Here is a 27,673-nt window from a genome sequence, read left to right on the forward strand (position 1 = left end):
ACTCCCCTTTTCCCCAACTGCAAGATGTCTATGACAAAAATGTCTCTCACCAAACGTGTGAAAAAGACTATGACTTGAAAGTGGAGGTGATAGATGTACCGTTCCCTGTTTATCTGTCTGCTTTGTAACACAAAAACCCCCAATAAAAGCTAATTGTAAAAAATCATGCTGGGCACCAACGATGCTCATAGTTGCTGTTGTTTTGCTCACTTCAAAACTTGGCGAAGTGATGAAAGAACATCCAGCAATCAACATACTTTTAAAATGCCACAACCTACACAGGCCTGTAATATTCTTGGATCCATAAATAAATACAGATAAAGAATGATTGTGGGGATAAAACACAGCTTTAATACAAAGACTTATTAGAGAACAAGACCCCAAGGTGGTTGTCACCGATGGAAGCCAGGGCTCAGAAAAGACTCAATATGGAGGCCACATGGCCGAAATATTGGGAAATAATAGAAAAAGAAGGAGATACTTGGAGATTGCAGTTTTGAGAAATTAAAGGATAAAGTGCGAGATTGGCTACATTACGCACAGATCAGAGAGGTTTTTAATTTGGATAAAAAAATAGGTTTCCAGGTGGAAAAATCGAAACTAGAAACAGAGCTGTTAGAACCTAAGACTAAGGTACTTTCAAAAATGTATAACTTGCTGTTGAAATGGAATACTCAAGATGAAACGGTCAAATCAGCTATGATAAAATGGGCACAGGACATTGGGTATAATATTATGTTTGCTGACTGGGAAAAGTTATGGACCACCGGAGTGAGATTCACGGCATGCAATGCCTTGAAAGAAAATATTATGAAAATGATTTACAGGTGGTACATGACCCCAGTCAAGCTTGCAAAAATATATCATTTGCCAGACAATAAGTGTTGGAAATGTAAGGAAACTGAAGGAACATTCTTTCACCTTTGGTGGACGTGCCCAAAGGTTAAGGCCTTCTGGGAAATGATCTATAATGAACTAAAAAAGGTATTTAAATATACCTTCCTTAAGAAACCAGAGGCCTTCCTTTTGGGCATTGTCGGCCAAATGGTGCCAAAGAAGGACAGAACTTTCTTTATGTATGCAACAGCAGCAGCAAGAATACTCATCGCAAAATATTGGAAGACACAAGATTTACCCACACTGGAAGAGTGGCAGACGCAACTGATAGATTACATGGAACTGGCCGAGATGACTGGCAGAATTCGAGACCTGGGAGAAGAGACGGTGGAAGAGGACTGGAAGAAATTTAAAGACTATTTACAAAAACATCATAAGCTGTATAAATGTTAAGAGAATGCACGATAAAAAACAACATGGCATCAGTAACTTAGTTGTAAGATGTATGATTAAGTGATGCTTAAGAAAATGGTGGAATCTGAGGTAATATTATGCTTAAGTTAACCAGTTTAGTATATGATAAAAATATTGAAAATTGGGGATATAATATTCGAGAACTACAAAATAAGATTTGAAATAAGGTAATAATTTGCTGCTTGTAACTATATGACTGAGAATGCAGGAAAGAGTGATGTGAGGAAGTCCAAAGGTTATGAGAATATGATTAACAAATAAATTGATCTTGATGTACCTTATGTTTTATTCATTCTTTGTTTACTTTCTATTTTTTTCTGTTTTTTTTCTGTCCTGTTTTATGGTGATGGCATTGTATATGTTTGTTGGTTTGTTTTGTGTTCAAAAAATGCAATAAATAATATTTGCAAACTGAAAAAATAAATAAAACACAGCTTTAATAAATCATTACAAAATGGCCAGCACAACCATTTTTCTCAAGGCTTTATTCTAACATAACATGCCGCAAGGAATTTAGGGGATTCCATCAAATTACTCTTTTCTTAATGTTGTGGTTCATGCCCCATTTAAGAGAATCCAAATGAGGAGCTCTGTTACTACAACTCCTACATCTAAGCCTCCACATGCATGCAAATTGAGATGCGGTCACATCATATTGAGATGGGAAGCTGCAGAAAGCAGAACTGGCTTTATCAGTCGCTGCTTAGTCCACTGTCTTGTCTGGTGCGATGCATCTGGACAGCAACTGCCCACAACCCAAGTTGGGCAACTCTTCAGCACTAAAATTAAGAACATGTTTAGAAGATCTTCCCGCAGCGCCAAACCAACTCTGCTGATCTGGGACAAGAAAAGGAACAGGCAATGACAAAGGGCATTTGCTTCCTTCCTGCAAGTGCAAATTGACTCATTCACTGCTCTGCAACCTAAACTATGTTCAGCTACAAGATGGAGGGACTCCCAGGTCTTCTGCTAAGGCTGATGCTGACAGGTAAGGCACAGAGGGAGACACCCTTTCATGGCCATCAGTACAGAACACACTAGTATGGTGTTGAATTAAAAGTAATATGTTGTTTTTGTAGTTACTGTTTGAAAACAAGAAACAAGTTTTGTTCCCATTTTTTAAATAGAGAAAACATACAATGCCATTTATACAGTCCCAGTGATTCACAAAATGAAAGACTATGAATGTTAGCCAGATCATAATTCTCTTGTGGGCAGGGCTGGATTTAGGTTTGATGAGGCCCTAAGCTACTGAAGGTAATGGGGCCCTTTAGGGAAGTTTTTAATATTTAATGCTGTATTGTTTTTAACACTTGATTGGAAGCTGCCCAGAGTGGCTGGGGAAACTCAGCCAGATGGGCGGGGTATAAATAATAAATTATTGTTATTATATTATCAACAGCTGTCCTTTGTCAACAACAAATTGTCATGGTTTTTTGTGTTGAATATATGCTATATGGTAATTTATGGACCTAATAGGTATCTAAAGCCATTTGAACATAACAAAATAAGTATTTTATCAAAGTAATTGTTGAACTGAAATACAATTAAGAAGTATATTAATAGTGAAATAATTATTAAGCTCTAACTGTATGTAGGTTTTATTTTATTTGTTTTTTATCTTATATTTTGGAAATGCACATCCAGGTTTATTTTCTTTAAAAAAAATTGGGGGCCCAAGAGAGTGGGGCCCTAAGCTATAGCTTATACATAAATCCGGCACTGCTTGTGGGAGTCGGACAGCAGGGAGACTGGTCATCACCACCTTCCTTTATGACCCAAAATAATCCTGATTATCTATTTCAGTTCATACTATAATGTCAGCGAAAGAGTCTGGACATGTAATGTGATTGAAAGGAAGGCTGTAGTGGTGCTTCAAGGAAAACAAAGGCAAAGGGTCTTCTGGTACCACAAGACTCCATTGTTGCTTTCTGCAGCAGATTAACATGATGAAGGGCTGCTGGTACCTCAGTGCTAGAATACATGCTTTGCATGCAGTCTCAGGATCAAGCTCTGGTGTCTCCACATGATCACCAACTACAGGGTTTTTTTCTAGTCTACTTACCTAAGAGAGTAAGTCCTTAACTCTGTGGTAGAGCATAATTTGTAGGCAGAATCTGCATCTCCAGATGAATTTAATTGACTCACCTGAGAACCAGCTATGTAGCACAGCATACTTTGCATGCAGATAGTCTCCAGTTCAATCCCCAATATTTCCAGTTTGTTTTAAAAAGTTAGGCTGCAGTGGTGGGATAATAAATAAATAAATAAATAAATAAATAAATAAATAAATAAAAAAAATATAATATTATATTTATTTATTCATTCATTCATACCCCACCCATCTGGCTGGGTTTCCCCAACCATTCTGGGCGGCTCCCAACAAAATATTAAAAATTCAATAAAACACCAAACCTTAGAAACTTGCCTAAACAGGGCTGCCTTCAGATGTCTTCTAGAAGTCAGATAGTTGTTTATTTCCTTGACATCTGATGGGAGGGCATTCCACAGGGCAGGCACCACTACTTAGAAGGCCCTCTGCCTGGTTCTCTGTAGCTTCACTTCTTGCAGTGAGGGAACCACTAGAAGGCCATCGGAGCTGTATCTCAGTGTCCAGGCTAAACGATGGGGGTGGAGATGCTCCTTCAGATATACTGGGCCGAGAGCCATTGCAGGCAGCACAGCATTGAACTAAATAGACAAATGAAAGATCAACATTATTTTACAAAGTGCATTTTTACTGTTATTCTCCTAGGTCTTCTGGTGTCTGCCAATACTTTCTCACCTTCAACACATGGAATTCCATTCTTCGAAAAGCCTAGCAAGCCCGGAAAACTGGAAGAGGAGATGAAGGTGCAAGGAGAGTCCCTCAGCATAAAGGGCTTCTGTTCACAACAAAAGAAAGTCTGGTGCAAAGGAGATCTGCTGAAGGAATGTAACCCTACAGAGTCTCCTAGCCTCTCAGGCCCAGGGTGGAAATATCTGACTACTGAGCCAAACCAGAGGGTTGTACTACAGGATCTGAAAAACGGCTGTTTTTCTTTTCTGATGTCAGCTCTCCAAGTAGAAGATTCAGGGATATACTTGTTTGGGATCACCGATGGCTTGAATATTGTCCCTTTAAGAAAAATCAAAGTCATTGTTCGAAAAGGTAAGCACATGTAGGTAACTGGAACTAGTTCCTGTGGTAGATCAGGGCTGAGACACACGGGAGCAGGGGGATCACGTGATATAGCTTTTCTGGGATTGTACCATAGTGTCAAATTTAATCCCCAGCATTACCCATTTAAGAAGGTAGGTTGCAGTGCTGAGAATGACCTCAAGAGAGCCACTGACAGCAAGGGTGGACATTACAGTACTGGGATAATGGGCACGTGGAAGGTCAACACTGTTTTACAAGAGGTACTTTCACTGTTATTCTCCTAGGCCTTTTTGCACCTACCAATACTTTCTCACCTCCAACACCCAAGGTTCCATTCCTCAAAAGCTCTAGTAAGCCAGGAAAGAGACTAGAAGTGGTGATGAAGGTGCAAGGAGAGTCCCTCAGCATAGAGGGCTTCTGCTCACCACAATATTTGCAACAAGAGGGAGTCTGGTGCAAAGGAGATCTGCTGAAAGAATGTAACCCTACAGAGCCTTCTAGCCTCTCAGGCCGAGGATGGCAGTATCTCACTTCTGAACCAAGGCAGAAATTTGTACTACAGGATCTGGGAAATGGCTGCGCTGCTTTTTTCACACCAGCTCTGCAAGTAGAAGATTCGGGGATATACTGGTTTGGGGTTCTTGATGGCCTGAACATCACCCCTTTAAGAAAAATCAAAGTCATTGTTCAAAAAGGTGAGCACATGGAGGTAACTGGATCTAGTTCCTGTGGTAGTTCAGGACTGATCTAGATCACATGGTATAGTCCTCCTTGGAATGTAGCAGTTTAGTTTGCATATAACTGAGTTCACATTTGATTATTCTTCCAGAAATAAAAAATGCCTGTCAAGGGAAAATGCATTCTAGCATAGCCTTTGCCCTTACTTGACACTTTTTTAAATCTCCAAGTATTTACTGTATTTTTTGCACCATAACACTTACTTTTTTCCTCCTAAAAAGTAAGGGGAAATGTCTGTACGTGTTATGGAGGGAATGCCCACGGGTGGCATGCCTACGGATTTTCCTCCTCTAAAAACTACGTGCGTGTTATGGTCGGGTGCGTGTTATAGAGCGAAAAATACGGTAGATTATTTTTTTATCTGCGGAAGCACCCAAATATGTGATTATCCCATCTAGTTTGAATCTGCATGTGCAGGTTCCCCATCAGTAAGAGCTGCATAGAGTTTGAGATACACCACCACAGCCACAACTGGAATAAGAAAGCAATGGCTCTTTAGTTGAGACAAATGGTAACAGCATCAGTGTTCGTAAAAGGAAGCTGCAAAGACAGTGTTTCAAAGATCAATATAGGAGGCCTGTGTTGTTTGTTAACGTATTAATTATCATGCTAATAAGGGACAATACTCTGGCTTCTCTTCAGATCGTATAAATCGTTCACATTTTACTAAAGAGAATAAGGGGCAAAAGAAGGCAAGTTAGCAAAACCTGAATGCACCTTGGAAGAGTTACAATAAAGACAAAAGTTTTATTTCTCTTCCTTTATTTTCAGGGCAGCAAAATTACGGGACTGTGACAGAAACCAGTGAAAATGAACAAAGGTACCCACATTATATTATTTTTAATTTAAAGGCAACTGGATTAGGGATTTGTGTTTGCTACAGTATCTATTCCTCCCACAGCTCTATACTGTATTGCAGTTGGGTCCAAAAAAATTATGTGAACAGAGGCAATTACAGGATTTGACTTTTCCATTCAAATAATTATATTATGGCACTTCCAGAATTTTATATCCTCTACAAAAAACCATGGTATGATCATCTGCATCTAACATGCAGTCTGCATGTGCCTTTTCTCTGCTGCACAACTGTGCTACAAAACCTTGAGCTCTTTGCATACTTCTGTCTGACTTTGAAAGCTAAACAAACTTTATTGTGTACAGTACATGTAAATGACAGTCTAACAAATATATTAGGTACCTGTTAGCAAAGCCCATAGGATGACCTTAGGCCAGTCAGTATATCCCTCAGTCTAACTTACCGTAACTCACAACGCTATTGTGAGGATTAAATAGGGGCAGGGGACAATTTTCACCATCTTGAGGAAAGGTGGGGTTTAAAATGTAATTAATTAATAAGCAGGTTTAACTAATGCACTATGGATTGTTTCAGACTTTATCACATTGTCTTAGTCCTGGTTTCCATTGCGGTTGGCATAACAATTATTGCAGCCCTCATATTAGTTGTTACAATGCTCATCAAGAAGAAAACAAGAGGTATGATTTTCTTTTGTTTTTCATGTAGCCCAGCCATTTTAAAGATTTCATTGCATGCATAACTGTAATAGCACCTTAGTTGGTCTTTAATAGCATCTTAGTTGGTCTTTAAGGTGCTACTGGAAGGAATTTTTTTATTGTAATAGCACCTGACAGGCATCTAAATGGATGGATTGGATTTGAATACAGTATTGTGCAGTATTGTAGCATCGAAGATGGTCAGGATTGCACACCTAAATGGCTTCATCTGAACAGACTGTCTGCTTTCATGTCAATATTTGCCTTTCTAAATGAAGGCCGAAAAGTCTCTACGATATACAAAACAGTAAGCGAAACTGAGGCTCTGCTCAACAGAAATTTGCAAGCATCAGCTGACTACATCTCATCACTCCCTCTATGAGTTACGTGCTTGTGCAATGCATAAATGAACCAAGTGGCAAAACATCTGACATTATCCCACTCTGTGGCATGATGGGCTTTGGATGCATGGGGGATGCACATCACCACCCATCTCAAACCATTCATCCACATAGCTGTCAACGTTTTCCTTCTTTTAAGGGAAATTCTCCTATTCCGAATAGGATTCCTCACAAGAAAAGGGAAAAGTTGACAGCTATGTTCATCCAGTACAACACCTTACTTCATGTGACTCAATAGCTTTTACACTTCTCACAGTCACCTTTTAAGCAAAAAGGTTTGACAAAACGACTTTCAACGATGCCATTTCTTCATAGCTCAGAGAAAGCCAATGCACTGAGTCCATGTCACACTGTTAGCAATCAGTAAATACAGTGGTACCTCTAGTTGCGGACTTAATCCATTTCGGGGTGCTGTTCGCACCCTGAAAAGTCCACAACTAGAGCGCCTCTTCTGCGCATGTGCACGTGTGATTGAGCACTTCTGCATGTGCGTGAAGCACGCAGATCGCGTCTGCACATGTGGCGAGCCCGGAAGTAAACACTTCCAGGTTTGCCACATTTGTAAGCTGAAAGTCCATAACCAGAGCGGAACACAACACGAGGGATGACTGTATAAACAGAACCATCTCACATATTATGCAGAGGCAGCCAATGAATGTACATTCAACAAAGAGATGCAATTAGTCAGTTGTCTGATGAATGTATCCCTACATTTCGCCATCTTCACATTTTTAAGGTGTACACTTACGTCTTAGTGTTCAGTTAAAAATTTAACATGTGAAGTGGCGCACAGACAGGCACATTTATATACTAAAATGAGACTCTCTTCTTAATAGCAGCAGATGACCTGAATTTTGGTGATAACCCAAACTGTAGAATAATAACATTCCAGGTAAGAGACCATTTCACAAGTTAGGAGAAAATCTGACCATGGGCAGTTTCTCCACTGTGGAAATATAGTAATCCTGAGCATTATCATTTCCCATAGGAAAAAAAACCACCTTCAAATATGCTTTGCTAGATTATCACATTCAACTCAGATTTTGCAATCAGATCTATGGGGATCCTGGGCCACATTTGGCATCTCGACTACAGCTTCCACCTCTTTCTGGGGGATAAGAAAGAATCCATGTTGTCATTCCATTTCCTGAAAATATACAATTGCCCAAATATAGCATGACTCTAGACCCAGCACTAAGTTGCAAACCAGGCAGTAACCTTGACTGTGAATGCCATGTTGAAAACTTTAGTAATATACAACTATAATTCATTCTCAGTACTGGGTATTTTATATGGTCTATGGGAAATGCATTTAATTCAGGCTCCCTTGGCACCAACATTATGTTTTTTTCACCAAGTAAAGATGCATTTGTTTTTCCAGGCATTTAGGTATTTTTGATACTTTTATATATGGTTTACTGCTGGTGGGACTATTTTTTAAATGCAATTATGTGTTTTTGCTTTCCTTAAAGGTTTTATTTGCTTTTAAATTGCATTGTTCACCACCCAGACACCAAGCCAATTCCTATTCCTACCCACCCTCACTCCCAGTTCAGTTACACTCACAGATATAGCATGACTCTAGACCAGGGCAGAGATGCCATGGGTATTCTACAGATTTAACTATGTCCCTCTCCCACTTAGTGGAAATGTGATTATAGGATTATTCTATTAACCATTTTCTGCTTAAATGCCTATACTGCTGGGCTATAAACGTATTACTACAAAAATTACTAGCAGTAGTTCAGTTTGTCTTATTTGAAAGAAGTCTGTCAGAGCCAGTTTGTATTTACACATTTTAAAAAAGATAGAAACCCTTAACAGATGCAGACACAATACCAAAAATGGGAATCTGGTCTTGGAGGTGAAATAAGGCTGGCATTTAAGAGTCTATTTCCAAAAAAACAAGCCTTTTTGTTTCTTATCCATGCTCAGATACATGAAAGCACTGCTACCGACAATCCTTTGGGCAAAGAAACAAACGCGGTATACGCCATATTGAAGAAGCCAATGACAGAGGATGTGACATATGTCAACATGAAGTTCCCATTAAGGTCAAGTTTCAACAAAAACCCCAGTGAGCTTTCCTCTCCAGGAGAGTGCTCTCCTGGTGTGATCTCTTCAGGATCTGTGAAGTATGCAAATATCATCTTTGGTTCACAGGTTCCACGTACCAAGGACTAAAGACAAACTAGATGTATAAATTCTAGATCTCCAATTGTAAAATTCAATTCTGAAACAAAGGTGGAAACTGCATTTGGCTGAGAATTAAAATTAAAAGCTATTTTCCAAATGCCCCTTTAACCTCTTAGGAATGTTGAACTAATATTCATTATTGTAAGACCTGATAGTGGACCTGCTACTAGCTTTTAGATCAGCCTATCCGGAACTTGTATGCATGTCAGTTCACATGGGCAGGTACTCCCATGAAAGTAGCTTTGACCCTATGAGATGGAGACACATTTGCTTGAACCAGTCTGTGCACAGGAAAGCAGCCACCATCTCTAGCAGTGAATAGCATGGATGCAAAAATCAAGCTACAGTGGTACCTCAGGTTACAAACACTTCAGGTTACAAACTCTGCTAACCCGGAAGCAGTTGCTCTGGGTTGCAAACTTTGCCCCAGGATGAGAACGGAAATCACACAGCGGCGGCATGGCGCCATTAGCGAAAGCACGCCTAAGGTTAAGAACAGTTTCAGTTTAAGAACAATTTCGGGTTAAGAATGGACCTCCGGAATGAATTAAGTTCGTAACCCGAGGTACCACTGTAATGTGCTTTTGCTTCCCCATCATACCAGGCTCCCAAGTCCAGTTCTCATTCATGTTATGGATGGTTTAAAATCCTGTTGTTAAAAATGTAACAGGAGTTATAGCATGTAGTGCATGTATGAATAAGTGCTCTTTGTATAAGAAAGCATTGGACCATTTTTTCTCAACAATTGGACAACAGCTTACAAACCTGGGAAGGGACAGGAGATATTCTAGTTAAATGGTTGTACTTAGCTTTTAAGTTGTGAACATCTAAGGTCAAACCTAATCAAAGCACATTCTGTATATTTAAATACACAAGCATCCTTTTTTTCACTTGGGGGAAGAAGAGTAAACAGGTCCAGTTTTATCTCCAACACTGGAAGTATTTGAAGATGTTAACGGCACTTGTGAAGAGCCATGGGGAGACCCATGGCAGGGAAGTTTAGTACCCTGTACCTTAATACCATTGTTGTTGTTGTTGTTGTTGTTGCTGTTGTTAATTGTTTTGCTAAGCTCAAGTTGCATCCCCATCACGCCCTTTGAACATGACAAAGGAAGCTTTGTGCTTAACAATACAGAACTTACCTCTGCTGCAACTACTTTGGCCCTAAGCAATAACTGTTGGGCAAATGCCCAAATAACCTTTTATCTTATACTTAAAAGTGTAAAAATAAAAAAAATCCTTCCAGTAGCACCATAAAGACCAACTAAGTTAGTTCTTGGTATGAGCTTTCGTGTGCATGCACACTTCTTCAGATATTTACTAAAAGTGTAGTAAATATAGTAGTCTAGTGCTTTATGTTGATTGAATTACATGAGAAAACATACAAAGGCATTAAGGTTTCCTCATATACTTTTCTACTCCTCTTTTTTGGTCACAGCTGATTTTTGGGTGGGCTGGTGCCCCATAGAATGAGGGAAATGGTTGCATGGTTGCATGGGTCACATCTAAAATCCATGCTGCAGTTAGAGCATCAGGCAGCCTTTGCCTCCAGACATGGTTTCCCCCCCTGAGTGGTGTGAAACGGTTTATGATCCAACAGAACTTGTTGGAAAAGTGATGTAGTTCATAAATACCAGCTTTCAGGTGTGTTCAGTTTTTTTAACCAGGCAATTCAAGTTGCTACTTAGATGACTACAGCTGCACTGACTATACCATGGACCAACTCCTTGTGTTTTCATGCTGAAAGATAACAAATTAGTTAACTGATTTTTATCTGTCACTGCAGAATTCACACAAATAGCCAGATGATGGAGTGTTTATTTTTTATGGGGGGGGGGTAGTTATTTCATACTACGGCTACCCTAGAGGCATCTTTATCTCCAACCCCGGCAGTTCCAGCAGTTATTTGCATGAGCTTCCAGTGTTAATGGCAATGAAAGAAGTTTCACTTCTCACAACTACTGATGCAAAATTGCTTGGCAATCAGGTACACTCCAGATATACTCCAGACAATGTGCACACCGTTTGTTCAGACAAATCCAGCTGGCTCTTATTGAAAGACAAGAGAAAGAGTTAACATTTGAAAAGACACAGGTCCTCTTTGATTCCCCAGCCTCTCAATGGGTCTTTAGTCTTCTCCATCTTATGGTTACCAATACTAAAGAAAGGTCGCCTTCTAGCATTATTCCACATAGGAAAGGAACTCAGCTTTCCTCTTTATTTGAAGGCATTCGCTTCAGTGCAGCCTGAAGAGACTTCTTCAAGATTGTTCTGTTGAGGTCCAAGGCACAGGATAAGCGATGCTGATGGGCCAATGTAATCTAAAAAGGAGGACAAAATGTAGCTGCTTAGCGCATGCTGGTAAAAACCCATAACCCTTTTGCTACATTTATGCAGGTTGATCCCACTCTCATGACCTGCCCCAGTTGCCTAGATTGTCTACAGTAAACACACAAGTTGGAAGGACAAAAGAGGATTTTGCAAGCCCTTATGGTGGCTTAAGAGACTTAGACTTTGAGCATGGAAGAATGGACAATCACTATCTATTCCACAATGGTCTGAGGACCTCACTACTCTGGCAACATTCAAACATATTTCATATAGGCATCGATTTCATGTGGATAGCTACTGCACATCTGGAGGGTTTATATAAACTTGTACCTTTAATTTCAGATTGGTATACTGACTGTGGTCTATGATTATTTGCATATCATTGAATTCAAAGCATGTTAATTGACCAAACCCAACATGGATATTCCCATCATGCATTAATAAAAATAAAATCACACCTTGTGGTGCCATACTCTCTAAGAACCTGGGAGTGGGGATTGCTATTTTGCTATGTCTTAGCACCAAAATCATCTATGTCGGTTCTGTCTTACCAGCTTTTTCAACCAGGTTTTCTACTCAGCAAAGAAAACATATGGAGGATCGCCCACCCTTCTCTCTCTGCCCCAACCCCCGTCACCACCCTGCCCACATACAGTAAAATAACCATACTTTTCACGCAGAGAAACATATAATAATACTGTAAGACTAATTCTTGTAAACTCAGCCTAATGCCCAAACTTCATTATCAGGCTGAAGGAGCATCTGTGTTCTGCTATAGGAATAGAGGCTGCTCAGCACTTCTAATAATTAGGTTCACAATCTCAAGAGGAAATTCAAATGTATGCTGGAAGGTAAGTGAAAGAAACACTACAGTACACACTATCGCAATAGAATAGGAAAGCTCCATAGAAATATTTAAGAAAGCAAGCTGCCATTTTTCATTTCTTTTCAAGCGCCTGTTGCAAGTAACTCACACTGCTTTGGTATTTCGTCAACACTGTCAGAACCAGATTTGCATAATGCATTGATGTGGCAAATTCTTGAGCCATCTGGCAAAGATTCAAGACCAACATGTTGAAGAGCTCAGTGGATAGCACTACCTGAAAAGTGAAGAAGATAAACAAGGGGGAAGGGGTGAGAGAGGCAGCCTAAATATTAATTGCCCTTGCGTACATTTTAGTTGTTCAGATAGACTCGGTGCAAGCCATACTGGACAAGAATGAATTAGCACTAGGACAGTAAAATGTTGCTCAGACAGAGACTTCCTTAGACACTAAAAGAAACTAGTATCACAACTAGCTTTGCACTACAGTTTGAGATGCTGGCATTTACTTCAATCATATTCAGCAAAGGTGCACATCATGCTGTCAAGACAAAGGACAAAAGTGCAGGCAGCAGAGAAATGGCAAAATGCTAGTTTGGAGAGAACAGATTCTAGTCTCTATTGCTACCCAGCTAGTAAACTCTATATGGAAGCACAGGAAGACTTATATTCATAGTCACCTGTCTTCCCAGCAAAGAATGCACAGCTACGAGGAGATCTTCTGACCACGGCATTTCTATAATATGGCTGCAAAGAAAGGCAGAGGAGGGAGAAAGATAACAAAATTATATGAGGGGTAGTCTTTATGCCACTCACTAAGGCTATTCCCTGACTCAAGAATATGTTAATTGTCATGTGGTTAATAACAATATTGCAGTACTGAAAAGATTTCAGGTCTCTTCTATGGAGCAGTGGTTAGAGAAGATGTGTAACATTAGGGCTGCAACCTTTGATTAATGGATAAAAAACAGCTCAAGGGCATCTCTAATTAAATGAACAACAAACTTTTAATAAAAGTTATTTTTAATGTAAGTAATGAAAACTGCAGATGGCAGGCAACATCTTAGGTGCACCACCTTAACTTTCGCAAAGGACAGAAATCCCTCTAAGATTGCTCCTACTGTGACATGCATGTACCATCTAACAAACAAAAGTACAGTGGTACCTCGGGTTACAGACTCCGCTAACCCAGAAATAGTACCTCGGGTTAAGAACTTTGCTTCAGGATGAGAACAGAAATCACACAGCGGCGGCAGTGGGAGGCCCCATTAGCTAAAGTGGTACCTCAGGTTAAGAACAGTTTCAGGTTAAGAACGGACCTCTGGAACGAATTAAGTTCTTAACCCAAGGTACCACTGTATACTTCTCCCCTGCTCAACTATTATTTTAGTCATATGCAAATTTATGACTATTCACTGATTTTAAAACATCTTATTAATCAACTCAGGTTTCTTTAATCTTAGTCCTAGAAAACATATAAAAGTAAAAGGTCCACAGGGAAGACACAGGATGGCCCACCAGATGTTGGACTACAACTCCCATCATTTGTGGCTGCTGCCCATGCTAGCTGGGGCTGATGGGAGTTGGAGTCCAACAAATTCCTCTGTTTTAGTCAATTCTTTTGAATAGGAGTAAGAAAACTTGTGACTGTTATTTATTCATTGTCATATGTGTGATAGTATGGAGGGACTTTATAATGAAAAAGCAGAAATAAAAAAAGAGATTGTGTGACATGCAGCAAGTGATTAGGTTTGCAATGTTGCTCTGCAACTTATGTTCATTAGGGAGACACAAAAACTTCCCCAGTATATAGTTTCATATATCGGAAGGTAGCAACTGAGAATTCTAGAACACCTTGACACTCATTCCCGTCATTGGAAATCAAATCCTCTTTCATGCAATTCCTATATTACATTTCATTTTACACTAGAATTTACCTGAATACCAGCCTCACATACTCAGGCTCCAAACACTCCTCAATTAGTTTGCACACCAGCTTCATCTGCTCAAGGCCTTCAAAAGCAAAGATACCAAAAAATTGCATTTTATATATTTTTAAGGGGCTAATGAGAACTTTGTTTTCAGAAATCTGATGATTTAGCTAAATTGTGGACATTCTTATCTGCTCATTTCTTAAATGCCAGAGGCTGGTGATTCACAAGTGTCTTGTACTTTACTGCCAGTAGTTCTGATTCTTAAAAAAGTAAAATAAATGTAGTGCCAGCCTGCCTAGAACCCGTGGGCTATGGGTTCCCCACTCCTGTCGCAAGCAGTAAGATGTAAAAGCAGGTCAATTCTCTCCCTCCAGCCCTTTCCATCTGATACTCAATATTCTGTATCTCCTGAGGCCTGCTCAGCCCTCAATAGGCTCTTGAGCCCTGCACCCCTTTTCATGTTCTGTTTACCAGAACATGTCAGTACCACCCTGTTTCTTAGAGGTCCCATTTTCCTCTCTAATCATGCCACCGCTCAACCACTCGAGATTTCTATTAGAGAGAAGGATTTATGCCACCTCTGCAAACAGAAGCTCAGGTAAAATAAGCTCACCTTTCGCTGGAGCCTGTATAACTGAAGAAATCAAGGTGCAACAGACTGGGCGAGAATATTTGGAGCAGAACATCATCAGGGCAGTTGTGAGAGGCCAGGAAGGTGGCTCAGTCAATGAGAGAACCTACAGACCAGAAGCAGCAGGGAGATAATACTGTTGGATCAGCAGCAACCTTGCATACTTTGGGGATACAGAGGCAGCTATAATTCTGTTTTAACAAAGAGTGAAAAAGGCTGATGGGGAAAACAGACAACCTTCTTCAGGTTGTTTTGCATTTAAAATTGGATGGCAACATGTCATACGAGATGAGAAACTCAAAATGCAAAACACATCTACAGGAGCTGTGTTTCCGCTATTCCACTGAAGGATAGAGAACTCAAGTTATGGATAATAGGTATAACCAGCGGCGTAGCGTGGGTTGTCAGCACCCGGGGCAAGGCAAGTAATTTGCGCCCCCTAACCCGTGGATTTGCGCCCCCTAACCCTACAAATCTATGCCTATGAATGATGGTCCCTCTCTCTCTCTCTTTCTCATATTCCAATTGATTCCCATTTCCGCCGATCGATCCCCGAAGCTCTCACCCAGCGAAATTCGTGCGTAATTACGCTTTGCCATCCCTAATCCTGCCGCTTCCACCGGGAAATCATGACGGTGCGTTTCTCCTCTCCAAACTTTCCCCGGCCCTTTGCCGGCCGGTGCAGCCCTTTTGGCTACGATCTCCCCTCCTTCTCTGCCCGCTTCCGACCCCACCTCCCCGTCCAGCCTCCCTACCTCCTGAAAAAAGGCGCCGGCGCCGAGCAGGACACCCCCGCGGCCATCGGAGAGAGGCGGGGCCGAGGGAGGCAAGCCAATGGGCGAGGCGGGGGTAGGTGGCCACGGGGGCGGGCGCTGCCGCAGTCCTCGGGTGGGCAAGGTAGGAGCAGGCAGAGGCTGGCCGGCCGCTCTGACAATAGGGGCGGGCTGAGGGCATGACGGGGCTGGGCCCTCTGGACTCGCGCCCCCCCCAGATGTTGCGCCCGGTGCGGCCGGCACCCCTGGCACCCCCCACGCTACGCCACTGGGTATAACTAGTGATCATTGTCCCACCATCTACAGATCAATAGCACCCAGGCAGTCACCATGCCTTGCCACAAGGGTGGGCCAGCCCCGGTAGCACCAAAAATAATTGTAATCCTCTAGCTATTGATATTTGCGAATAGAATGCCTCACTGGTCTATAGCAATCTCCAGTACTGCACTCAGCTCAAAGTAGTTTCAGTAACGTTCATATCCTCATAGGAAACTATGGCATCTGCACTCGGAGTAGCATAAAGCATAATATTTCAGGGTGGTTGCCACTCATTAAAAAATGAAAACTATGTTTGTAAGCCCCAATTTTGGTATAATATTGTTATGGTTTTTTGCCAAATAATTTCACTTGGGAGTGCAGTCCTAGCTCCCCAAAGTTAAAGTATGGGGAAAAGAGTTAGGATGGCGCATAGTCACCTTTCTACAGGCCACTCTGGGGGCTCTGTGCTAGTGGGTAAAAGGCTACTGTCAACAAAAAGCCCCCAAAGGGGACTTTTCAGCATGGAGCACTGACAGCTTTGTATCCACAGGATGCAGGTCCCTGCAGAGCCGTGCCAGCTCTAGACAACACAAGCAGTAGGCTTCTAATGTGATCGTAACAGTGAATCTGCCATGCCACTCCATCCTGCTTCTCCCAACTGTAGGGTAGGTTTGCTTTGTGCCTTACTTACTAAATGAACTGCTCTTTTTAAAACACAGAATATGGCAGCAACAACAACAACACAGTCGTACCTTGGCTCCTGAACACCTTGGGAGTGGAACATTCCGGCTCCTGAACAATCAATAACCAGAAGTGAGTGTTTTGGTTTTCGAATGTTCTTTTGGAAGCCGAGGTCCAACAGGGCTTCCAGTTGGCTGCAAGAGCTTCCTCCAGCCAATCTGAAGCCATGCTTTGGAAGTCGAATGTTTCAGAAGTTGAACAGACTTCTGGAACAGATTCTGTTCAACTTCCAGGGTATGACTGTAATAATAATTTATTATTTACAACCCGCCCATCTGACTGGGTTTCCCCAGCCACTCTGGGCGGCTCCCAACCGAATTAAAAAGACAATGAAACATCAGAAATTAAAAACTTACCTAAACAGAGACACACAGGTTTCACAGCACATATCAGCATCCTAGGAAAACTGTCTGTATAAAAGGCTGCCTGCATCCATCATCGGATTAGCTGGCTTCCCTCCACCCACCCAACCTGACCTTTTTCTGCTCCTCAAACCACTTCTGTTAGGTTCAATGGTTGGCTCCCCTAGTCCTCACATTTCTCCAGCATTTCAATCCTGATGCACAGATCTCTGTTGCCTATTCCTGACTTGAATTAACTGGCTAATTTAATTTCTCAAAAAAATGAGCATGAATGCTTACATTTAAACTCATAGGTGCATAAACTCATAGGGATGATGGACTCAAGGGCATCCTGATCAAATTTGCAGATGACACCAAACTGGGAGGGGTGGCTAACACCCCAGAGGACAGGATCACACTTCAAAACGACCTTGACAGATTAGAGAACTGGGCAAAAACAAACAAAATGAATTTTAACAGGGAGAAATGTAAAGTATTGCACTTGGGCAAAAAAAATGAGAGGCACAAATACAAGATGGGTGACACCTGGCTTGAGAGCAGTACATGTGAAAAGGATCTAGGAGTCTTGGTTGACCACAAACTTGACATGAGCCAACAGTGTGACGCGGCAGCTAAAAAAGCCAATGCAATTCTGGGCTGCATCAATAGGAGTATAGCATCTAGATCAAGGGAAGTAATAGTGCCACTGTATTCTGCTCTGGTCAGACCACACCTGGAGTACTGTGTCCAGTTCTGGGCACCACAATTCAAGAAGGACACTGACAAACTGGAACGTGTCCAGAGGAGGGCAACCAAAATGGTCAAAGGCCTGGAAACGATGCCTTATGAGGAACGGCTAAGGGAGCTGGGCATGTTTAGCCTGGAGAAGAGGAGGTTAAGGGGTGATATGATAGCCATGTTCAAATATATAAAAGGATGTCACATAGAGGAGGGAGAAAGGTTGTTTTCTGCTGCTCCAGAGAAGCGGACACGGAGCAATGGATCCAAACTACAAGAAAGAAGATTCCACCTAAACATTAGGAAGAACTTCCTGACAGTAAGAGCTGTTCGACAGTGGAATTTGCTGCCAAGGAGTGTGGTGGAGTCTCCTACTTTGGAGGTCTTTAAGCAGAGGCTTGACAACCATATGTCAGGAGTGCTCTGATGGTGTTTCCTGCTTGGCAGGGGGTTGGACTCGATGGCCCTTGTGGTCTCTTCCGATTCTATGATTCTATGATTCTATGATTCTATATTTAGGACAAGAAACAACATGTATGTGGAGCAGGGATAATAGGCTGCCGAGAGAGGAATGCAATATTCTTTAGCACCAAGCTAAGATATTTCCACAGGAGACACAAGTGTAGCAGTCTCCTGGTTTATTTATTTCTTTTAAAACCATGAAAGGCAGCTGTGAAAGGCTGCAATCAAGAAGAAAAAAGGAATTGGGGTGGTGGCTGCTCAGCTCTTTCTTCCAGATTTTTTCCCACTCAGTTCCTCCCCCACATGCAAATCTGCCAGAGAATATAAAAAACTTGAGACTGTTATATACCTTACTGCTTTGACTTAGGACAGGGCAGGAAATATATGTGCTTTATATAGTACTACTCCATTAAAATCCATAGCCCCCGTTAAAGGAGAAGATAAAACTAGGCGATGTTTTATTATGCATCCTACACTGCAGATCCTACATTAAGCAGACGATTGGATAAAGGTCCTTTCCAACCCCATAATTCTGTGTCTGATGGATTGTTTACTTTCTATGCCACTTAAGATATTAAAAATATCTCTAAGCAACGCACAGAAAACTAAAGCAACAACAGACAACTTAAAATTTTACAAAAATACAGTTACATATAAAAATATTACATTAATACAAAGTTGCTATTATATATATATATATAAATATATATGAGCAAGAAAGTATTTCCCCCCCCCCAAAAAAAAAAACATTTTTCAGGGTAGTAGGCCTGGAAGATTTCACTCCCAAAAGAACTGGAAAAGGCTCTACCATCCATAAGGTAACATTACACACATCAATAAACCACTGAAGGAGGTTTCTTCTTCACCTGATTTATATTCTCAGTACTTACCCGAGGTAGAAAGAGCTTTTCAGCAAGAACTGCTGCATTACTATAGCCAAGATCAGGTGAGAGTGCGACTAACCAAGTGCAGAAATGCAGAAGTTTGTTTTCTGGGCACTCCGAGAGCTGCAGTAATGAGCACAGAACTTTCAACTAAAGGAAAAGAGGACATGAAATATTACCCAATAGTCTGTTTCCCAAATATCACTAGTACCTGGGCAGGTTGGTTTCAGCTAGGTTTGGAAACATAGTTACTTGGGAAGGAGTCTCATTAAGTGAGTTAGTTAATTAAATTTCTTAAATGCTGTTTAATAATAAGAGTAATAATAATAGTAATAATAATGTGTCTTACAATGGATACAGAATTTTTTTAAAAAAATCACATTACAACTTGCATAAAATTGTAAAACCACCCTATTCTCACAAAAAAACAAGTGGCTAGAATGTTGAAGGGGACAAATGATTGCCAGCACATAACTCTGGTGCTCAAAGGCTTGCTTGCACCAGCTGCCCACATACATGTATTCCCATATTTACTCGAATCTAATGCTCACCTTTTTTGGCCAAATTGCATTGCAAAAATTAAGGTGCGCATTAGATTCGATGGCACATTTACATTTAATATTTTTTGTGTTTCAAGATTCTGAAAATTGAGCCGTGCATTACATTCAATGGCGCATTAGACTCGAATAAATATGGTAATTTACAAGACCCTTAACAACTTGGGTTCGGGATACCTCAAAGATTGCCTTAATCTCTTGAATCCCTGCCTGATCACTGAGGTCTTCAGGGGAGTCACTGTTAGTGGTATCCCACTGCTTGGATGCACAGCTCATATCCAAAAGGAGTCATGCAATCAGTATCGTGGGCCCAATTCTGCAAAACTACTTTCCTGTTGAGGTCAGACAGACTCCCTCCCTGTTGAACTTCCAGAGCCTACTGGAATCTTTTTCTTTTTAATTTCAGCAGGCATTTTAACTGAGGTCTAATTTTATAGTTTAACCATTTAAAAAAAACCTTTTCTGTATTGTATTTCTTGCACAGCAATAAGAGGCAATTGTAACCAATTAGAGAGGATTGTAGTTAAGCAGTATATAAATGGTTTAAATAAGTAAATAAGACAGACATCGTGAATATTCAATTGGCATAAGGACATTTTTTTTAAAAAATAAAATAGATGCATTAAATGGGACTTAATTTCAAGTAAACCTACTTAAGACCAGGCTGTAAATTACTTACATTCATTTCGCCCTACTAACCTGGCTTGGAGTACATTCATTAAAAACTTGTAGCTCAGGTGGAGCAATCCCATCAGAAAGCTAAAAGTCAAAGGGGGGGGGGGAATACAGATAATGTAACAAGGCAGGGTATGAATCTGCTTCTCCTTAAAATGAAACTACTCCAACTGAACAGAACTTTATTCAAGGGGTATACAGTGGTGCCCCGCAAGACGAATGCCTCGCAAGACAGAAAACTCGCTAGACGAAAGAGTTTTCCGTTTTGGAGGTGCTTCGCAAAACGAATCTCCTATGGGCTTGCTTCGCAAGACGAAAATGTCTTGCGAGTTCCTGCGGGTTTTTTTTCCTCCCCCCCCCTTTCTAAGCCACTAAGCCGCTTATCAGCTGATCCGATAAGCCGATAAGCCGCTAAAAGCCGCTAATAGCGCTAATCCGTCAATGGGCTTGCTTCGCAAGACGAAAAAACCGCTAGACGAAGAGAATCACAGAACGGATTCTTTTCGTCTTGCGAGGCACCACTGTATAAGGAAGTCTGCCAGGGCATCTGCCCCAAGCAGAAATGCGGTAACAAATACTTACATCAAACTGCATCTCTAGAAGCTCTTTTAGTTTTGGTATATGGTCCTCAAATACAAGAGAAAAATGGTTAAATCGTTTATGTGCTTCAGAAAGTTGCACACTCTGAACAACAAGCAACACATTGGCTAATAATATACTGACAACATTTTTATAACACTATACTGTTTCAAAATTCATAAACGAAACACATGTGTTTATGGAGTCACAAACTAATAAGAATCAAATGTTCCATGAACAGGAATGGTAGGAGTGGTAAGTCACTGTCAAAGATCACTGAAATGGAGGCAGAATGCCTTTCCACAGTCAATATCCTACAAATGTGAGATGACAGGCGCTCCAAACGTAGTAACCGGGTGCTCCAAGTACAGCAGCAGACAGAACAGTTCTGCCAGGAGAATGAACAGTTTCAATGATAATTCTTCATCAGCTGGCAATAATATAAAATGAAATCCATTACATTCAATTACAATATAGAGACTGAAATGACAGGCTTGCATGTAAACAACCAATAATAAATACATACCAAATTAATTGTCCCCAATTGATTAACTTACTTACAAAGTGGTGAAAATTCCTAGATTATTGGAATAGGAACTCAAGAATGACACATTAGAGCCATGAAGTCTGAGCTGAAGCAACCAGCTCAAATCTCTTCACATGGGGAGCTTCTCAGGTAGACTGAAGAACAAAGTACTGGTTATCTAATTCCTCTCAAGGTGAGCTAAGCCTGGCAGAACAGCATACTCTATGGTCTTAACCCCTTCATGCATTAATTAGATTTAAGCATGTTGTTTATATGAAGCTGGTTATCCCACAAAATCTTCCTGCAATTACAAAACTTGTTCCAACTGTCCAAGGGATCATTCTGTTGTCAAAGGGGCCAATATTTCCTAACGGGAATTAGCGGAGGATAAATGATACTTGTGAAGCATCCCTGGTAAGAAGGGCTTATGTTCCATGTTCGCACTGCTAGTTTGCCAAAGAAGGAAAAGAATCTAATAGTTTTTCATACCTTGATATAATCAGGGACCTCGGCTGCAGTGTCCTGTTGGGGACTCCAATTGGCAACTTTTGCTTCTTCTGCTTCCTCCTTTGGGCAACTTTGATATACATCATTGCTTGTGCTATGAACACCTTCATTCTCAGACACCTCCATCATGACTTCATTCCCTGTGTTAACTCCAACTCCCTGCATTAGACCATGTGGTTCACAAAGTTCTGTATTCAATTCAACTTCCAGTCTGGACCTCTTCTCCAGCACCTTTTCTTCAGGATCCAGTGGTTCCTCAGCTACTTCCTTATTTTCCCTTATCTGAGGAACAGAACCAGGATCATCTCCAGTCCATGCTATGTAGGGACTTGCCTGTTTAGCACACCAGCTTAATTTCCTTTCTAATCCAGGTTTGCCGCAACTAACTTTCTGGCAAATATATTTCAGCTGCTGCCGACATGAATCAGATAGTAGGACTGGCATCACAGAGCTATTCTCTTGCACCCTCACTTGTAGTAAATCCCTCAATCTCTGCACCCATGGATCAGGGCTGGGATCCTGCCTAGAAGCTTGAAGTAGGTGTTGGAGGCATGCTTCTGGCACTGTAGACTGTACTGTAAGCAACAGGGAAAAGAGGTTTCTTTGGCACAACACTGGAAGCAGCAACAGCAACGGTTTTCTGAAATAACCATTTGGAAGAAGAAAAGCAAGATCATCACCAGGGAAATATGATAACTCTATAGTAACATAGGAAGTACAACTCAACATGCAGTACACCTGAATATTTGGTGACATTATACTGGGTTGAATGTTGTTATTACTGTTGCTTTATTGCTAATGGTTTCCACCTGCCTTAATGGTGTTTGTTATTATTTTGCCGTTATAAAATGTTGGGATTTTATATCCATATGATGGAAACTGGATTATGAGCATCTGGCCCTAAAACAAAGTGGAGAAATTGTGGCCCTCTAGTTGTTGCTGGAATCGGGCTCCTATCAGTCCCAGCCTGAATGGTGAAAATTTGATCAGCAGCATCTGAAGGGCCACAGGTTGCCCACCTCTGCCCTAAAATACATTCTCTGTGTTGAGTAGTCCTTTCCCCTCAATATATAGTCACTTTCTAGCATGTTCTGGATGTGTGCTTTTCTGTCACATATGGGGGAAAGGGAGGAACAAGACCCAGCCATTATATGACACCATAAAATATGGTATTATATGAACACAAGAAGTTGCCTTATGTGAAGCTAAACCATTTACCCCAGTGTTGTTCATTCTGACTGTCAGCAGTTCTCAGGCAGAGGGCTTTCTGAGTTCAGCTAACAGAGATCTTCTTTTACCGAAGATGCTTCAGAATTAATATTATCTATGGAAATCCTGTGCTGTACTACTGAGCTATGGTTCCTTCTCCTTTGTAGATACAACCTTGGTTAACCTGGGGCATAATTTTAACAAGTGTGTTCAGGTTGTCACTTCTAGATATCCAGCAGGATTAGGATCCAAAATTTGAATACGAGACCAGAATACTGAGAGGCTATGAATGCAAGAAAAGAAAATGACGTTCCAACACTGCATATTATAGGCATTACTATCTGCAAATTATACTTATTCACCAAAACAATCCAGAATCCAGTACGCATAAATTGATTTTTAAAGCCACACAAACTTTCACCCACGCCCAGAGGAGCAGTTCTACCATCTTTCATAACCCAGATTGTCTGCTAAAATCAGCAGGGATAGAATACACATCTCAACACAACCTTTTCTGGTTCTGAGCATGTCCCACAACCTACTGGATCATCACTGAAGCAAGTGTCAGATGCTGCATGACTGGGGTTTTTAGGACCTGAAATAATTCTGGTTTATGAGGACACTATGCCATACTTTTTAAAATGAGAGATTTGAGCAACTCACAAGGTGAGGGTCTTCTCAGAGCCTGTGAGGACGGGCTCTTGAGAACACAGGATCTCTGTGAACGTCCACCAGCTGAAGTCCTGGCTTGCTCCTTGCCCAGACAGGGAGCGCTGAAGAGTGCGGAGAGCAGCCAGGGCCCCCCAATGCCCAGACATCAGTGTACAGAGGAGGAGACGAGAAGCTTTATCAAATCGTTGCAACCAAGGAACGGGCGGACCATCCATGTTGATAGCACTGTTGATCAAGCTCTAATGAATATAAAAAGCATACAAAACAAATCAACGGCAGAACTGGGATGAACCCAAGAGTCACCTGGTCTCGTCCTAGCTTTTCAGACAAGTATTTCTTTCACAATCAACAGCTCATCCTTAAATCGTCATCCTGTGCTTAGAATATATTAAGTGCTTTGTAAGTAATAATAATACACATCACAAGTGGTGGGAGGAAACAAGATGCACTACAACAGTGGGACCCACAGAACTCCAGGTTTTGCAGTGTTCTGTATTTCACCTATAACGTTTTCGAACCACTATACATACACGATAAACTAGTACAGTATCTGTCTGCAGGCTCACAATCTACTAGAAAAATACAAAAAGAGAAAAGGAATGAGGAAGAAGAAAGCAAGCACTGCCATCTTCTGCAGAAGCCCTCCTAGTTATGCTTACTAAGTGATGTAGAACTGTACTCTGCACATGCTCAAAAACATTTATATACACACACAAACACACATTCAAGACTGAGCACAATCAATCCTTAGCTATGAGGTATTTCCCACCAAGTATTTGTCTTTGTCAAACATTAAATGAAAAGTTGTGATTCCTCAAGACAAACCCATTCTAGAAATTTGGGGGTTTGACAGTTTCCTCATCTTTCCAAGAGCCATGGGACTTACTCATAGAGACTGCAAAACTATTAATGAGCAAACCAACAAAAAAATAATTTCCTCTCAGCATACTCCCAGAACACTGAAGCTACCTACAATAAGTAATTCTTTCTGTAAGACGATTCTGTTCTTGCTGGAGCCTGATCATAAAATCACGGAAGGGCCTCCAGAGCAGCCTTTCTCAACCCCAGAGAACCGCTGCTCTAGAGTCATCTAGTCCAGCCCTCTGCAATACAGGAATCTCAACTTAAGCATACATGCTCTTGGGTCGAATAATGGGGGGAAACAGTAATGCAGTAACCGACACTATCTTTTAAACTGCATTTTTGCTTTGTTGCCCGAGTGAGAGAAGCCCCTTAGCAGAGGCGCCGCTTTCCTGGTCAAAAATTCCGATCCACTGGCGTCCAACGGAAAGGTAAGTCCAATCGCAGCCGGGATGGAGGTTGCAATCCTATTGAGTAAGCATGTGCACACTTACCTGGGGAGGAGACCCATTGCACTCAGCGGGGCTTACTTCAGAGGAGACACGCACAGTAGGGTCGCGCTGTAAGGCTGCAATCTGGCGCACATTTGGGAGTGAACCTCGCCGAATTCGATAGAATTGAATCCTAAGAGAAGTGAGAAAAGGGTCAAACTACGCAGCAGCTACCTCTACCGGTGTAGCCCGGGCGAAGTCCTGCTTGGAGGCGCGTCCCTCTTGCAGCTCAGCCGAGCCGCTTCTTTGGAAAGCGCGCAGGCCGGAGTCCCCGCGCCCTTCTCCTCCGCCTTCCTCGTCTTCCTTCCCGCGCTCTATTTGTGCTCAGAGACAATGTCCAATCCGGCGGGAGGGAGGCGGGGCTAGCAGGCGTCTCACGGCCCCAAGATATAGGAAAAGTGAAAGAGTACTTCCCTCTGCTGCCCATAGAAAAAGTGAGAGTACAGTGGTACCTCTGATTACATATGCTTCAGTATATACGTCACTCCGCTGCAGAGACCCGCCTTCTTTGTTCTCCACCGGGGCGGAGCAGAGAGCTAACCATTGAAAACAGCGGAAAAACCTTCCTCTCCCCACAATAAAAGAGAGTTCCTGCTCCAACTGGTCTTATTTCACGATAGAAAAAAATGATAAATGCCAGTGCAGTTACCTATCCACGCATAATGGAACCACAAGCAAAAAAAATATCAACCCACCACTTTTATTCTGCCAGGGGTTTTGCCGATGTTCTAAAGGTTGTGTTTTGCCTGAGGACTAGCTTTGTTTGCTGTTTTCAATGTTGCATTTGTGAATCAATTCCACTTGTCGTGATTTAAAACTGCGGGGGAGCGCCCTGGCGGTGTGTAGCTACCTACCTGCAGCTCAGCGGGGACTGAAGGCTTCTGGTTGCAGCAGAGCTGGAGTTGGGCGCAAGGGAGACACACAAGCCGCATCCTGGCTTATGTTGTGCATGGAGAACTTTTGGCTAGAGTCAAACTAATGCCAGCCTCGCCTTTTAACTAACAGTATGAATGGTGGACTACACTGCAGGGCTTGTCTAAGCAGGAGGGCCACCCTACTCAGAGTCACAACTCTCCAGAATTCTCAGCATTGCCTCATGCGAGCCCCCAAACCCTGCACTGCACCCTACTTGGCACATGCCCATTGAAACTTGGGATTTGGATCCTCCCAATTGCAGAGCTCCCCAGCTTGCCCATATGATTTTTCAGCAAGTCGCTGGAGACTTTATTGCTGCAAGGCATAAGGTGAACATGTAGCAACACAGACCAGGGCCTTCAGTAGTTCAGCTGCTAGCAGTAATTACTCAGCTTGTAACCTTGTTCATTTAGGCATCATTTGCTGTTGTGGCATTTAATACCCACTGCAATGATTGTTTGCTGTTTGAATTATATACATTCTATCTCTAGGAGTACATTTGCCTTTTTGTTTTCATTTTGGGAAGAGCCTGTAATGTAACAATACACCTCCCTTTCTGTGTGCAAATCAGAAACTACCGCCAGCAGAAAGTGGTTGTAACTGCAATCATTTATCCATGTCTTTTCAGCAAAAAACCTTGCCTTCTAAACAAATATACAGTGGTACCTCGGGTTACATACACTTCAGGTTACAGACTCCGCTAACCCAGAAATACTACCTCAGGTTAAGAACTTTGCTTCAGGATGAGAACAGAAATCATGCAGTGGCGGCACAGTGGCAGCAGGAGGCCCCATTAGCTAAAGTGGTGCTTCAGGCTAAGAACAGTTTCAGGTTAAGAACAGACCTCCAGAACGACTTAACTACGTAACCTGAGGTACCACTGTATATGAGTTAGGTGACGTTTTGGTGTCCTTTCAATAAAGTTTCTTATTATGCTGTCTTTTTCTCCTATACATGCACAGTAGTAGTTTCAAGGAGTGTCCCTTTATGTGTCTAAAGGGACACAAACCATGCTATCCTAAGCATCTTTCTGCAGCAAAGTCCCACTGATTTTATTGTGAGCAGGCGTACAATTGTGCACATCCTTAATTAAAATAGATCATGTTTGATGCAAGATTTTAATTCTCCCTTTCAACATATGAATGCCAGTCCCTAGTTTGTCTTTTTGAGATTAGTTACCATGTGAAAACCTAAGTTTGAGAGCCAGTGTGGTGTAGTGGTTAAGAGTGGTAGTCTCGTAATCTGGGAAACCGGGTTCACGTCTCCGCTCCTCCACATGCAGCTGCTGGGTGACCTTGGGCCAGTCACACTTCTTTGAAGTCTCTCAGCCCCACTCACCTCACAGAGTGTTTGCAGTGGGGGAGGAAGGGAAAGAATGTTAGCCGCTTTGAGACTCCATAAAGGGAGTGAAATCCAATCCAAACTCTTCTTCTAAGTAAGTCATACACTTTTCCTGTTTCATGTA

At 41.7% G+C, this 27,673-nt stretch overlaps 2 protein-coding genes across 7 annotated transcripts; one reads left to right on the forward strand and one right to left on the reverse strand.

Annotated features, from left to right (window-relative positions):
- The first annotated feature begins 1,744 nt into the window (after window positions 1-1,744).
- Window positions 1,745-12,088, forward strand: LOC308587910 (uncharacterized protein). 4 transcript variants are annotated; one of them, XM_081195858.1, is made up of 8 exons: window positions 1,745-2,299; window positions 4,067-4,462; window positions 4,738-5,148; window positions 5,963-6,011; window positions 6,582-6,685; window positions 7,941-7,996; window positions 9,040-9,158; window positions 11,698-12,088. In XM_081195858.1, the coding sequence occupies exons 1-8, from the start codon at window positions 2,242-2,244 to the stop codon at window positions 11,714-11,716; spliced, it is 1,212 nt and encodes a 403-aa protein (XP_081051984.1). In that variant the 5' UTR covers window positions 1,745-2,241; the 3' UTR covers window positions 11,717-12,088. The 4 variants fall into 4 exon arrangements, with proteins under 4 accessions (XP_081051984.1, XP_081051983.1, XP_081051985.1 ...); XM_081195857.1 differs by lacking the exon at window positions 11,698-12,088 and having other exon boundaries at window positions 1,748-2,299; window positions 7,944-7,996; window positions 9,040-9,397; XM_081195856.1 differs by lacking the exon at window positions 11,698-12,088 and having other exon boundaries at window positions 1,749-2,299; window positions 9,040-9,397.
- On the reverse strand, window positions 11,132-25,724 carry FANCE (FA complementation group E). Of its 3 annotated transcripts, none has more exons than XM_081195843.1 (11): window positions 25,468-25,724; window positions 23,933-24,180; window positions 22,043-22,700; window positions 21,031-21,075; window positions 20,473-20,532; window positions 19,223-19,366; window positions 15,002-15,125; window positions 14,392-14,467; window positions 13,135-13,201; window positions 12,606-12,731; window positions 11,132-11,621 (listed from the first exon to the last, which is right to left on the reverse strand). In XM_081195843.1, exons 2-11 carry the CDS (start codon window positions 24,154-24,156, stop codon window positions 11,505-11,507), a joined length of 1,641 nt encoding a protein of 546 aa, XP_081051969.1. In that variant the 5' UTR covers window positions 24,157-24,180; window positions 25,468-25,724; the 3' UTR covers window positions 11,132-11,504. The 3 variants fall into 3 exon arrangements, with proteins under 3 accessions (XP_081051969.1, XP_081051970.1, XP_081051971.1); XM_081195844.1 differs by having other exon boundaries at window positions 25,297-25,724; XM_081195845.1 differs by lacking the exon at window positions 20,473-20,532.
- Between the last annotated feature and the right edge of the window lie 1,949 nt (window positions 25,725-27,673).

This window comes from Podarcis bocagei (assembly GCF_964188305.1).
Source record: "Podarcis bocagei genome assembly, chromosome: 5".
In the NCBI taxonomy this organism is placed as follows: Eukaryota; Metazoa; Chordata; class Lepidosauria; order Squamata; family Lacertidae; genus Podarcis; species Podarcis bocagei.

Coding starts and splice junctions, on each gene's coding strand:
- LOC308587910 (XM_081195856.1), top strand. CDS start 2,242: ATGTTCAGCTACAAGATGGAGGGACTCCCAGGTCTTCTGCTAAGGCTG. Junction 5,149..5,962: donor CAAAGTCATTGTTCAAAAAG/GTGAGCACATGG, acceptor CTTTATTTTCAG/GGCAGCAAAATTACGGGACT. Junction 7,997..9,039: donor GTAGAATAATAACATTCCAG/GTAAGAGACCAT, acceptor ATCCATGCTCAG/ATACATGAAAGCACTGCTAC.
- FANCE (XM_081195843.1), bottom strand. CDS start 24,156: ATGGATGGTCCGCCCGTTCCTTGGTTGCAACGATTTGATAAAGCTTCT. Junction 19,367..20,472: donor ATGAATGTACTCCAAGCCAG/GTTAGTAGGGCG, acceptor CTTTTCCTTTAG/TTGAAAGTTCTGTGCTCATT. Junction 14,468..15,001: donor TATACAGGCTCCAGCGAAAG/GTGAGCTTATTT, acceptor TTGCTTTTGAAG/GCCTTGAGCAGATGAAGCTG.